This window comes from Chanodichthys erythropterus, chromosome 20, assembly GCF_024489055.1.
Source record: "Chanodichthys erythropterus isolate Z2021 chromosome 20, ASM2448905v1, whole genome shotgun sequence".
Taxonomy (NCBI): domain Eukaryota; kingdom Metazoa; phylum Chordata; class Actinopteri; order Cypriniformes; family Xenocyprididae; genus Chanodichthys; species Chanodichthys erythropterus.
Window position 1 is genome coordinate 6,570,588 of NC_090240.1, and position 13,096 is coordinate 6,583,683.

The 13,096-nt window shown below is 42.3% G+C and overlaps 1 protein-coding gene across 1 annotated transcript in view; it reads left to right on the forward strand.

Annotated features, from left to right (window-relative positions):
• The window catches only part of spo11 (SPO11 initiator of meiotic double stranded breaks), a 59,014-nt gene that overhangs the window by 23,218 nt on the left and 22,700 nt on the right, over positions 1–13,096 (forward strand). The window contains exons 8-10 of the mRNA XM_067371248.1: positions 5,437–5,546; positions 5,620–5,719; positions 6,816–6,853. Of these exons, the coding sequence (XP_067227349.1) occupies positions 5,437–5,546; positions 5,620–5,719; positions 6,816–6,853 (248 nt within the window). The remainder of the gene's footprint in view (positions 1–5,436; positions 5,547–5,619; positions 5,720–6,815; positions 6,854–13,096) is intronic.

The window sequence follows — 13,096 nt, forward strand, 5'->3', positions numbered from 1 at the left end:
ACTGCTACACTGATGACACCCAGCTCTACCTGTCTTCCAAACCCCCTGACTCTCTTCCACCGCCTTCTTTGTCCCATTGTTTAGCTGAAATTAAAGACTGGCTCTCAGCTAACTTTCTTAAGCTTAATAATAATAAAACCGAGGTCCTACTTGTAGGGACAAAATCCACTCTGACTAAATCTGACAGTATTTCTGTGGATATTGATCAGCATCCCATTTATCCCTCCTCACAGGTTAAGAGTTTGGGTGTTATTCTGGATAGCACACTTTCATTTGAAGCCCATATTAATAATATTACACGTACTGCATACTTTCATCTACGTAATATTAATCGCCTTCGTCACTCCCTTTCAATGAACAATACTGCAATTCTCATTCATGCACTGGTTACTTCACGTATTGATTACTGCAATGCTCTTCTTACTGGTCTTCCTTCAAAACTTCTCTATAAACTTCAGTTGGTTCAGAACTCTGCGGCTCGTGTTCTTACTAGAACCCCTTCTACCATGCACATCTCACCAACTCTCCAGCGACTTCACTGGTTACCAGTGAAATATCGAATTGACTTTAAAATCCTGCTTCTCACATTCAAGGCATTGCACAGTCTCGCTCCCCCATATCTTACTGATCTTCTTCATATCTACACCCCTTTGCGCACTTTAAGATCCTCACTCACACTTTCTCTTGTCTTACCACGTATACGCTTAACTACCATGGGAGCTAGAACTTTTAGTCATGCGGCCCCTCGCCTATGGAACTCTCTCCCTCTCGATATCCGTAATATTGACAGTCTGCATACTTTTAAATCCCGTCTTAAGACCTACCTTTTTACACAGGCTTTTTTATGATTTACTACTAATTTTACTGTCTCTATGATGCATGTGTGTTTTAAGTTTTGTTGTTATATAATGTATATTGTTATTGCTTGTTTACCTGTAAGGTGACCTTGGGTGTTTTGAAAGGCGCCGTTAAATAAAATGCATTATTAGTATTATTATTACAGGGCAAGCTAGATAGCTAGAAGCTCCTGGTTTCCGATGTCATAGTTGACCTCCGCCGGGTTAAGCTTGTGGGAGAAGGCACATGGATGGAGCTTGTGGGGATTCTACCTTGACGACGAAAGGGAGCTCTGGATCTGGGTGTGCCAGGAGGGGAGCAGTCGTAAAGGCTTCCTTGAGGATGTTGAAGGCTTGTGTGGCGGCTGGAGTCCAGGACAGAGACTTGGGCTTGTTCTTGAGGAGGTTTGTGAGAGAACTGGTGATGGAACTGTAATGTGTGATGAAGCGACGATAGAAGTTTGCAAAACCCAGGAACCTTTGTAACTCTTTCACGGAAGTAGGCCAGTTGGCCAGTCTTTGACAGCAGATACCTTCCTCTCGTCCATGCGGACGCCACTGCGATCAATGTAACCCAGGAACTACACTGAGGACTGGTGGAAGGTACACTTCTCGGCTTTCAGGAACAGATGGTTGTCTCTCAGGCGTTGGAGGACCTCCACAACGTGGCGGAGATGGTCAGCCATGCTCCGGGAGTATATCAGAATGTCGTTGATGTAGTCCAGGACTGACTTGTGGAGGAACTCCCGGAGCACCTCATGCATAAAGTCTTGGAATCCGGAGGGGGCGTTCACAAGTCCATACGGCATGACGAGATACTCGTAGTGGCCAGTAGGTGTCACAAAAGCTGTCTTCCACTCATCCCCCTCACGTATTCTGATGAGGTTGTAGGCACTGCAGAGGTCCAACTTGGTGAACACAGTGGCGCTGTGTAATTGTTCCAACGCTGATGGGACGAGAGGAAGTGGGTACCTGAATTTGATGGTGATTTTATTTAAAGCTCTGTAATTGATGCATGGCCGCAAGCCTCCGTCCTTCTTCGCCAAAAAGAAAAAACTTGAAGCAGCAGGGGAAGAAGATGGGTGGATGTAGCCTTGTGCCAGAGCCTCGTTAATGTACTCCTCCATGGCCTTCCCCTCAGGGATTGACAATGAGTATATCTTTCCTCTGGGAACTGGCTTACCGGGGATGAGGTCGATTGCACAGTCCCATGGCAGATGAGGAGACAGCTTGGAGAATCTATTAGGACAGAAGACATCACTAAAGTTGGAGTAACAGGCAGGGATGTCCGTTGAACGTTTCTCGAGTGGACTTTCCACAGTAGTAGCGCAGACTGGGACTTCTTCAGAACTTGGAAGATTTGGAACAGGAAACTGAGGAAAACGGTCATTAAAGCACTGGTTAGCCCACTTCAGGATCTCTCCTGTCCTCCAGGAGATGATGGGTTTGTGCTGCTCAAGCCAGGGGCGCCCTAGAATCACGTCAGCCATTGATTCCTCCAGAACCAGCAGATGGATTTCCTCCATGTGGAGAATGCCGAAGAGGTCCCGCACTGAGACGAACTTGACAAAGAAGTTTTCCAGTTACTGAGTGGATTGGTAGTTCTGGGTGGCTGACTGATTCTGGCTGGCGGAGGATAGATGGGAATAGCGGCTGGCCCTGGTGCTCTTCGAGACAGTTGCATATGAGTGGCGAACCTAATGGATAACTGGATGAATTTTTCAAGGCCGATGGAATCCTCATATGCAGCGAGATGCAACACATGGATCGAGCCCTTGACGATAGGTGGTAATAAGATCTTGTTCATTCCAGCCACTTGCTGCAGCTAAGGTTCAGAACTGAAGGGCATAATCAGACACAGACATTAAACCTTGCTTCAATTGACATAATCTCTCACCGACTGACAAATCCCAGGCTGGTTTCCCGAACACTTCCTTGAAATGGTTAATGAAACCTGAGACTTGATAATGGGATTTTTCTGTGTCCAGAGTGGTTCGGCCCAGCGGAGAGCTTTTCCTTCGAGTTGAGAGATTATGTACGCCACCTTAGTGCTGTCTTCAAGATACAGGTGCGGTTGCATCTCCAGAACCAGCAAACACTGCAGAAGGAATCCGTTGCAGTCATCCGCCGAACCAGTGAAGGGCACCGGTTTGGCCATGGGACTGGCGACCGCAACGGGTGAAGGAGATGCAGCGGGGAAAGAGGAAGTGGTCGCTGTAGGTGTCGGAGTGGAAGTGCTGGTTAGAGTGCGACAAAGTGCATTGACCAGGTCTTGAAATGGATCCAGATGGCTCATCTTGTATTTTGACGGTGTAGGTCTGGTCGTCTGTTACACACAGAAGGGGATGGAGACACAGGTAATAGTTAAAATGTGTACACTAGGAGTCATAGAGAACACTGGAGACAGGTAAGCAGGCGTTAAAGGAGTCCTTAAGGTATGCATAACAGGTAGGTATGCGTTAACGAGACCGGACAATGACTGAGTGATCTGGAGTGTCTTATGTAGTGCTGCTGATGGTGACTGTGATGAGTGTCAGGTGGAGCTTGTTAACACTCTGAGGTCTGAAAACGCGCCGGCGCGTTTTGCAGGTTTTTTTTCACATTGCAGCAAAACAGACTTAAAATACTCAGTCATTTTTTGTCATAGAGACATAAGTAATATATCAATTGAAACTATAGAATATCTTCTTTTATTTATATACACTCAAAGTAAAAACAAAATGTTGTGCTTTTTGTAAAATAAAGAAAACTAACATGATGCGTGATCTCTCCTCTCCCTCTGAACGAAGTCCAATCTGATAGTTCTCAGAAAATGAACTGTAACTTAGTGAATACTAATCACAGAAAAATTACACTTATGTTTAAAAAAACGTTAAGATGTCAGGTTTTAAATCATGCAAGTCAAATCGAAAACAAACCTTCTGTGTTTATGTAATCTGTATGAAAAGAGAGCCATGTCAGAAATCTGTGATTCAGCTCATTACCCGCTAATGTGGCCACGCCCACGGAGCCAGCGCTATTCAGACGCAAACTCAGAGGCAATACATGCATACATCGTCTCAATCGTGTATTTATTGTCTTGAAAAGTGTTTATCTGGATGTAAAAGTCATGGTTAGCGATCTCTAGAAGACATGCAGTTAGTTCCTGTTTACTTTTCTTCTATGGATGAATTTTAGATGAGTTTTTGTTTCTTTTGCCTCCTGCTGCTGTATGAATTGGAAACTCCATTCATGGAATAGCCTCTTCTTCTTTTAGATGAATTTGTGGACTAAAAATGCACAGAGCGCCCTCCGACTTCAAGGATGAATTGAAAACACCAGCGCTTATAGTAATGACAGTGAATATTAAATAAAAATAACTCCTCTGTATAGAAAATTGACATAAGCATATGAGAATCCAATATTTCTCCAAATGTGCATGCTTTTAAACTAAAAGCCTATATTCAGACTCTTTGCATCACAGAAATACATTATATTTTAAAGTATAATATAAAACCATTACTTCATATTGTGATATTTTTCTGTATGTTTCATATGTCATAATGAGCTTGAGACATCACAAAAGTTTTTTTTTCACAGCCTACCTTACTGAAATGCCTCATTAATATGCAAGTCATTTCAGCTCATTACTATCCAATTCTTTTGTCTTCTCAGGTGAGAATGGCCCAATTTCAGTGGTGATTCACGCCTCCTCGCATACTGTGTTTCTTGGCAAAAAGTGTCTTACAAAAACTAAATCAATATATTGTTTTATATGAAGAAGTAAGCAGCATAATTTTTACATAATTTTGAAGCAAAAACTCTGGTTTACAACCTCCAATACCCAAAAGTCTTGTGAACACAGATTTACTATACTTTTTTGGCCTTATTTCAGTGACTTAAGTTTTTTGTTTTTTCAATAACCACGCATAAATGTTATTCCTTCAAAAACACAAACATGTACATACATGTTCCTCACATATTATTGTAGCCTAGTTTGTGCTGAATACAGTGTAATGACACTTTTGTCATTTACATGTTTATGAACAAATGAAAAAAGCACAAATGTCAGGGCATGTCAAAACTTTTCCAAGCCCCAAATCAGCCTCAGACTCCAGAGGGTTAATACTCAGGGGAGGGAGTGCGTTGTGATTGGTTGAGTGAAGAGCCTGGTGTGTCTGTGATACATGCATACTGTGTTTCTTGCCAAAAAGTGTCTTACAAAATTTAACTATCTATATTGTTTTATATGAACGAGTAGGCAGGATAATTTTTACTAAGTATTTTGTTTTTTCAATAACCATGCATAAACGTTATTCCTTCAAAAAAACAAACATGTACATACATGTTGCTCACATATTATGGTAGCCTCGTTCCTGCTGAATACAGTGTAATGACACTTTTTTTAAACATTAATATGTTTATGAACAACTGAAAAAAGCACAAATATCAGGGCATGTCAAAACTTCACCAGGGCCCCAAATCAGCCTCAGACTCCAGAGGGTTAATTCATGAATGTGTACTGTAAACATTAAAATATAGAAATATTATCATTTATATTTTATTTGAAAAACTATATGAATTTCATACTCTGTTCCATTACATTCCTCAGCAACATAAGACATTGTATCATCTGCAAAATTTGTTCTGATAGTGGAGAAAGATGCAACTTTCCAAAGACTACTGGACGATGATTTTTGTACCAAACTTTCTCCATGCATCATCATAACTGTAAGCGTCTTTGTTAGATCAGTGCTAGTGTGTGCTTTCAAGGCCTGAATGTTTGGTCTTGTGTGTTTATCAGGGTAAAGGTATGCCTGATGTCAACAGCAGACTGATGGTGAGGAAACTGTGGGACACACTACACATCCCAGTTTTTGCTCTGGTGGATGCAGATCCTCATGGTACAAACACACACGTTTATTAATCATGCTTGTAGGTCAAGCATCATATTGCTCATTCAGGGGTGAGGGGTTTTTAGGGTGGCAACTACCCACAGCCATTGTTGGGGAAAGTAATTTGTTACAATACTGTGTTACTCCCTAAAAAGTAACTAATTCTATTACTTAGGTTTTATGGAATAAACATTAATGTGTTACGTTACTATTTGTGGCAAATGTAAAGGCCATTTCACATCAAAAGTGAAATAAGACAACGCCTCTACACTTGCTGCCAATTTCTCTCAACATGGGGACAGGAGAGCTGACAGTCAATGAATGGGAAAACACGCGTTCAAGTGCACTTAATTTTATTGAATGTGCACTTGTAGTGTAATTCAATTTTTTAAAGTATATTTTTTCAAAGATTGTTAATGAAATATAATATAATATTAATGAAATAAAACGCCAGCTCCAGCTAAGTGTACTGAAAAGAGTACACTATTATGACTATTTTTCTTAATACACTTAAGTACACTATTGAAAAGTGCAATTCATAAAAACGTTAAATTAGGTTTTACTTTAAAGATACATTTTAAGTCATTGTTTTAATACTATTGACACGCTTTAAATAAGTAAAATTATTTTAATGTGTTGACTAACATTCAAGCACATGTAAAGTATTTGATTATATTTTAACTGTACTGTATTATTCAATATTACAATTAAAGTTAATATTTTAAGTGTTCTAAATGTTTAAATACATGACATACAAGTTTCAATCGAAATGGTATCATGTAATTTATACTCAGTAAAGTTAATGAACGATGAACACACGTGCACTTAATGCAGAGACAACAAACACAGGCATGCTTAGAGTTGATCTGACCCTGAGAACAACCAATCTTGCAGTGATTTTCATTTGTGGCAGGTCTAGTGCATTTTAGCATGAACATGGAGGCCCCTGCTATTTCTGACACTGTCATTATCAATGACTCCAGCGCTCTCTGTGCATGTGTAATGCTTTACTTTGTTCTTGGGCAAATTAAGTTGTCCCAAAGGATAATTGCAAGGGTATGGTGGTGATTGCAGAATCAGTCTCTTTTTTTTTTCTTTTCCCCAGGCATTGAGATCATGTGCGTCTACAAGTATGGCTCACTGGTAAGTCCTGTTTCCTACTATTTCTGTGCAATTTCCAGTGAGGTCTGCACAGAGTTTTGCATTGCAGTGACATGTAATTATTCTTCTCTCTTTGTGGCAAGACAAAAAAGAGGAAGCACTCATTCATGAACTTAAAATTTACCCTGTGGAAAAAGTAAAGTGTTTCTACATGTGGATATGTGACACATCTGCAGAGTATATGGCTACATTTCGGATGTTTAACTCATGTTCACATACAGAATCATGCAGAGCAAAAATCTTTTACTTAATGAGGTTTTTTTTTTTTTTTTTTGTCATTTTCCAGTATGTGTGTGTGTGTGTGTGTGTGTGTCTATATATATATATATATATATATATATATATATATATATATATATATATATATAATCAAAATTAAGAAATTATATATATAAAGAGTTTGGTTCCAAAACGCTATAAATCCATTTTGATTAATTTGAGAAAAATGTGTTTTCTTTACCAAGAAAGTGGCAAGATGAAAACCACTATTTTCTGTTTCAAACTTTCACATAGCACCTTTGACATTAAAAATTAAAATCCAGATTTTGATTTTCAAAGATTTATTATAAAAACTGATTTTTCCCCCCAAAATGCAATAAATACATGACAAGGTTTTGTTTTTTGTTGTTTTTTTTTTTTTTGCAAAATGCAATTAATCCATTTAATCAATATAAAAGTTATTTTTCATATTGAAACTGTTGAAACTGCACAACAAAGTAAGTTGATCCACATATGACAGCCTCTGAACTTATTCAATACTAATCTTATATACAGGCACTGGACTAAAAATACATTCAGTCAGTCATCGTTCCCAAAATTAATTTAGCGGGTCATCTTGTTAATACTATAACTTAATTATGTTTCCGATTGTCATTACTGATTAAAGAGTATCTGGCGCTATTGCACGGTTCAAATAAAAAACAATACATTTGCCGAGTACATTGGAACTGACTGCAACTACCCAGGGGCATCGCTATACTGGTGTGACAAAGTAAAATATAGCTGAAGTAAATCCTTGTCTGACAGTGCAGATTTTGGCAATCATGTTTTTTGTTTCTTTGTTTGTTTGTTTGTTTTTTTTTTCTTTCCTATGAGATGTTTAGAATCAAAACTAGCAATACCAGATTATATATATATATATATATATATATATATATATATATATATATATATATATATATATATATATATATATATAATATACAGTGGGTACAGAAAGTATTCAGACCCCCTTAAATTTTTCACTCTTTGTTATATTGCAGCCATTTGCTAAAATCATTTAAGTTCATTTTTTCCTTCATTAATGTACACACAGCACCCCATATTGACAGAAAAACACAGAATTGTTGAAATTTTTGCAGATTTATTCAAAAAGAAAAACTGAAATATCACATGGTCCTAAGTATTCAGACCCTTTGCTCAATATTTTGTAGAAGCACCCTTTTGATCTAATACAGCCATGAGTCTTTTTGGGAAAGATGCAACAAGTTTTTCACACCTGGATTTGGGGATCCTCTGCCATTCCTCCTTGCAGATCCTCTCCAGTTCTGTCAGGTTGGATGGTAAATGTTGGTGGACAGCCATTTTTAGGTCTCTCCAGAGATGCTCAATTGGGTTTAAGTCAGGGCTCTGGCTGGGCCATTCAAAAACAGTCACAGAGTTGTTGTGAAGCCACTCTTTCGTTATTTTAGCTGTGTGCTTAGGGTCATTGTCTTGTTGGAAGGTAAACCTTCGGCCAAGTCTGAGATCCTGAGCACTCTGGAGAAGGTTTTCGTCCAGGATATCCCTGTACTTGGCTGCATTCATCTTTCCCTCAATTGCAACCAGTCGTCCTGTTCCTGCAGCTGAAAAACACCCCCACAGCATGATGCTGCCACCACCATGCTTCACTGTTGGGACTGTATTGGACAGGTGATGAGCAGTGCCTGGTTTTCTCCACACGTACCACTTAGAATTAAGGCCACAAAGTTCTATCTTGGTCTCATCAGACCAGAGAATCTTATTTCTCACCATCTTGGCAAACTCCATGCGGGCTTTCATGTGTCTTGCACTGAGGAGAGGCTTCCGTCGGGCCACTTTGCCATAAAGCCCCGACTGGTGGAGGGCTGCAGTGATGGTTGACTTTATACAACTTTCTCCCATCTCCTGACTGCATCTCTGGAGCTCAGCCACAGTGGTTTTTGGGTTCTTCTTTACCTCTCTCACCTAGGCTCTTCTCCCCTGATAGCTCAGTTTGGCCGGACGGCCAGCTCTAGGAAGGGTTCTGGTCATCCTAAACTTCTTCCATTTAAGGATTATGGAGGCCACTGTGCTCTTAGGAACCTTAAGTGCAGCAGAATTTTTTTTTTAACCTTGGCCAGATCTGTGCCTTGCCACAATTCTGTCTCTGAGCTCTTCAGGCAGTTCCTTTAACCTCATGATTCTCATTTGCTCTGACATGCACTGTGAGCTGTAAGGTCTTATATAGACAGGTGTGTGGCTTTCCTAATCAAGTCCGAATCAGTATAATCAAACACAGCTGGACTCAAATGAAGGTGCAAAACCATCTCAAGGATGATCAGAAGAAATGGACAGCACCTGAGTTAAATATATGAGTGTCACAGCAAAGGATCTGAATACTTAGTACCATGTGATATTTCAGTTTTTCTTTTTTAATAAATCTGCAAAAATGTCAACAATTCTGTGTTTTTCTGTCAATATGGGCTGCTGTGTGTACATTAATAAGGGGAAAAAAATGAATATATATATATATATATATATATATATATATATATATATATATATATAATATATATATTTATATATATATATATGCTTTTACATACTTATTGAGAAGCAATATTGTGTTAAATAATAAGACTTGTTCTTGGACAATATACACAACCATTCATTTTTTTTTTATGTTTTTGAAAGACTCTCTTTTGTTCATCAAGACTGCATTTATTTGATCAAAAATACAGTAAAAACAGTAATATTGTGGAATGTTATTACATATTATGAGATGTATTGTTAAAATCCCTCTGTGGTGAAATACAAGATTTTAATGTTGTTTATATGTCTATGTGGTGTGGCTTAATATGCTTTAAGACAAACCATGTGCAAATTCATAAGTCAAAACCATTGCTGAGTAATTTCTCCTTAAAACTGCAGTGAACCAAAGACAGTCTCAAAAACAGAGTTTGAAATCGGTGGTATTTCTGACGTCATAAACTACCATGTAACCGATCACGTCAATGTGTTATCGTCAGTTAGTAGATCTCTGAACTGGTGTTAGTGATTGGAGGCGAGGCTAATTTGCATATTCATAGAACCACATTCTAAATGAGGCAAGGGTGTAGACTAGAGTTACATTCAAGCTATTTTAAGGCATGAAGATTTTTTTTTTTTCAAGGAAAAACATTTAAAGTGCCTCTGTTACACTTTTTCAAATATTAACTTTCATGCAATGTGTAATGTAGCTGTCCGTGAATGTAAATGATCTGCAAAGTTGTGAAGCCAAAGTATCGGTGAACCGCGTCTGTCATCCTGGGCCTGTAAATTCTCCTCAGGCTTGACAGAGCATGTGGACAGGTCTGCCTTGCATGCCATGGCCCTGCTACAGGTCTATCAGGCCAAAGCACTTGTGGACATGCCCCAGGGTGGTCTTGACCAACAGCTACTGGGGGAGCTACGCGCCGCCACCGACCTCGCCCTCCGGGCGACTAAGGTGATGGTGCGTTCCATTAGTCAGACGATGGCTACTCTTGTAGTCCAGCAATGCCACCTGTAGCCGACATTGGCAGACATGAAGGGAGACTGATAAGTATCGGTTCCTCGACTCCCCATGTGTCAAGTTGGCCTATTCGACGATGCGGTCGAGAGCTTTGCCCAGTAGTTCTTGGACGCACAGAAGCAGACTGAGGCTATTAAACACATCCTGCCCCGGTGGTCCGCTGCTACCTCCACCCAACCGCTGGCCGCACAGCCTCATTTTACTCGTTGCTGAGGGTGTCCGCCTGCGTCGTCCTCCGCCCCTGCTAAGTCAGCAAAGCAGCAGCCTACTCCCGCCAGACAGCAGGGATCCAGTCGCGGACGCGGCACCCAGCCCGCTCAGACCCCAGCCAAGCCAGGTGGCAAGAGAACGAGGAAGCGGTCCTGAGACAGGTGACCTGGAGGAGAGGATGTCAGCTCTTCAGGAAATTATGCCCACATCTCTCCCTCCCCCGGAGGAGGGCCGGGGGAATTTGTGTCTTGTATTGTCCCACCCTGGCTCTCTGGAGTCCATCGGTACCCACCTTTTCACAAAAAGAGCTGTTTCCCAATCCTCCAGGTCCCAAGAGGGTGCGGCTGGCAGTGTGCAGTGGTGCTCTGTCTCGCCCTCTGACTTTGACAGCAGGTCCCAGTGTGTTGGTTGAGGCCGCCTTCTATGTGCCGTCTCCCATACACACTGCTACCTTGCAGAGTCTGACCCCACTTCAGGCCACTATGCCGTCCAAGTCGGGTCCCAGCACTCTGCTTCGCTGCCCCATGCCTGGTACATCTGTGGTGCCTTTGGTCCCGCTGGGTCGGAGTCTGGAAGCCTGGTTAGCGCTTCTCGGCCCGTCCTGCTTGCTCATTCGTAACATCAGACTCGGCTATGCGATTCAATTCGCCCAACGTCCCCTGGTGCTTAGGGGTGTCCATTACACTTGTGTGTCCCTGGACAATGCACGTGTCCTCCGGGCAGAGATTGCTGTCCTCCTGGTGAAGGATGCAGTCGAGCCGGTCCCTCCAGCCCCTACTTCATTGTACCCAAGAAGGGCGGTGGGCTACAGCCAATCCTGGATCTGCGTGTTCTGAATCGGTCCCTTCACAGGCTGCTGTTCAAGATGCTTATGCAGAAACGCATTTTCGAATGCATCCGTCCCCAGGATTGGTTCGCAGCGATTGACCTGAAGGACGCATACTTTCATGTCTCGATTCTACCTAGACACAGACTGTTTCTACGGTTTGTGTTCGAGGGTCGGGATAGCAGTACAAAGTCCTACCCTTCAGGCTGGCCCAGTTGCCCCGCATCTTTACGAAGGTTGCGATGGTGGCCATTGTTCTGCTCAAGGAACAGGGCGTTAGCATTTCTCAACTACCTCAACGACTGGCTCATTCTGGCCAGCTCGTGAAACCAGTTGTACGAACACAGGGATTGGTGTTAGCTCACCTCAGCCGGTTGGGTCTTGGGGTCAACTGGGACAAGAGCAAACTTGCCTGGTCTACACAGATGCTTCTGCCACCGGGTGGGGAGCCACATACAACGGGCATGCAGTGTCAGGTCTGTGGACGGGGCCTCAACGGCATTGGTATATCAATTTCCTTGAGTTGCTAGCAGTACGTCTTGCACTGAGCTGCTGACAGACAAGCACATACTGGTCCGCTCGGACAGCACTGCGACCATTGCGTACATCAACCATCAGGGTGGTCTATGCTCCTGTTGCATGTCGCAACTCGCCCGCCATCTCTTGCTATGGTGTCAGAAGCATCTGAGGTCACTTTGTGCCATTCGCGTCCCAGGTGTGCTCAACTGTGCAGCCGATGAGCTCTCACAACAGCCTCCGCTTCCAGGGTTATTGAGACTTCATCCCCAGGTGGTCCAGCTGATTTGGCAGTGTTTCGGGGCCATACAGATAGATGGCCCACAGCCCATTGCCAGTTGTTTTATTGCCTGATCGAGGGCGCACACGGCACGGATGCTCTGGCAACGCTAATATGCGTTTCCCCCAGTGAGTTTTCTCGCACAGCTCCTGTGCAAAGTCAGAGAGGACGAGGAGCAGGTCTTGATAGTGGCTCCATATTAGCCCACTTGTACCTGGTTTTCGGAACTGACGCTCCTCGCGACAGCACCTCCTTGGCCCATTCCTCTGAGGAAGGACCTTCTGACTTATAGATGGGGCATCCTCTGGCACACGCGCCCTGATCTCTGGAAACTCCATGTCTGGTCCCTGGACGGGATGCGTAGACACTATCACTTCCACTAGAGCTCCTTCTACTAGGAACCTCTATGCGTTGAAATGGAACCTGTTCGTCGAATGGTGTTCCTCTGAAAAAGTGGACCCTTGATCATGTTCGGTGGGGTCTGTACTTTCCTTCCTGCAAGAGGGCTTGGAGTGCAGGCTGTCTCCCTCCATCCTCAAGGTGTATGTTGCTGCTATTGCCGCACATCATGATGCAGTTGATGGTAAGTCTTTAGGAAAGCACAACCTGATTGTCAGGTTC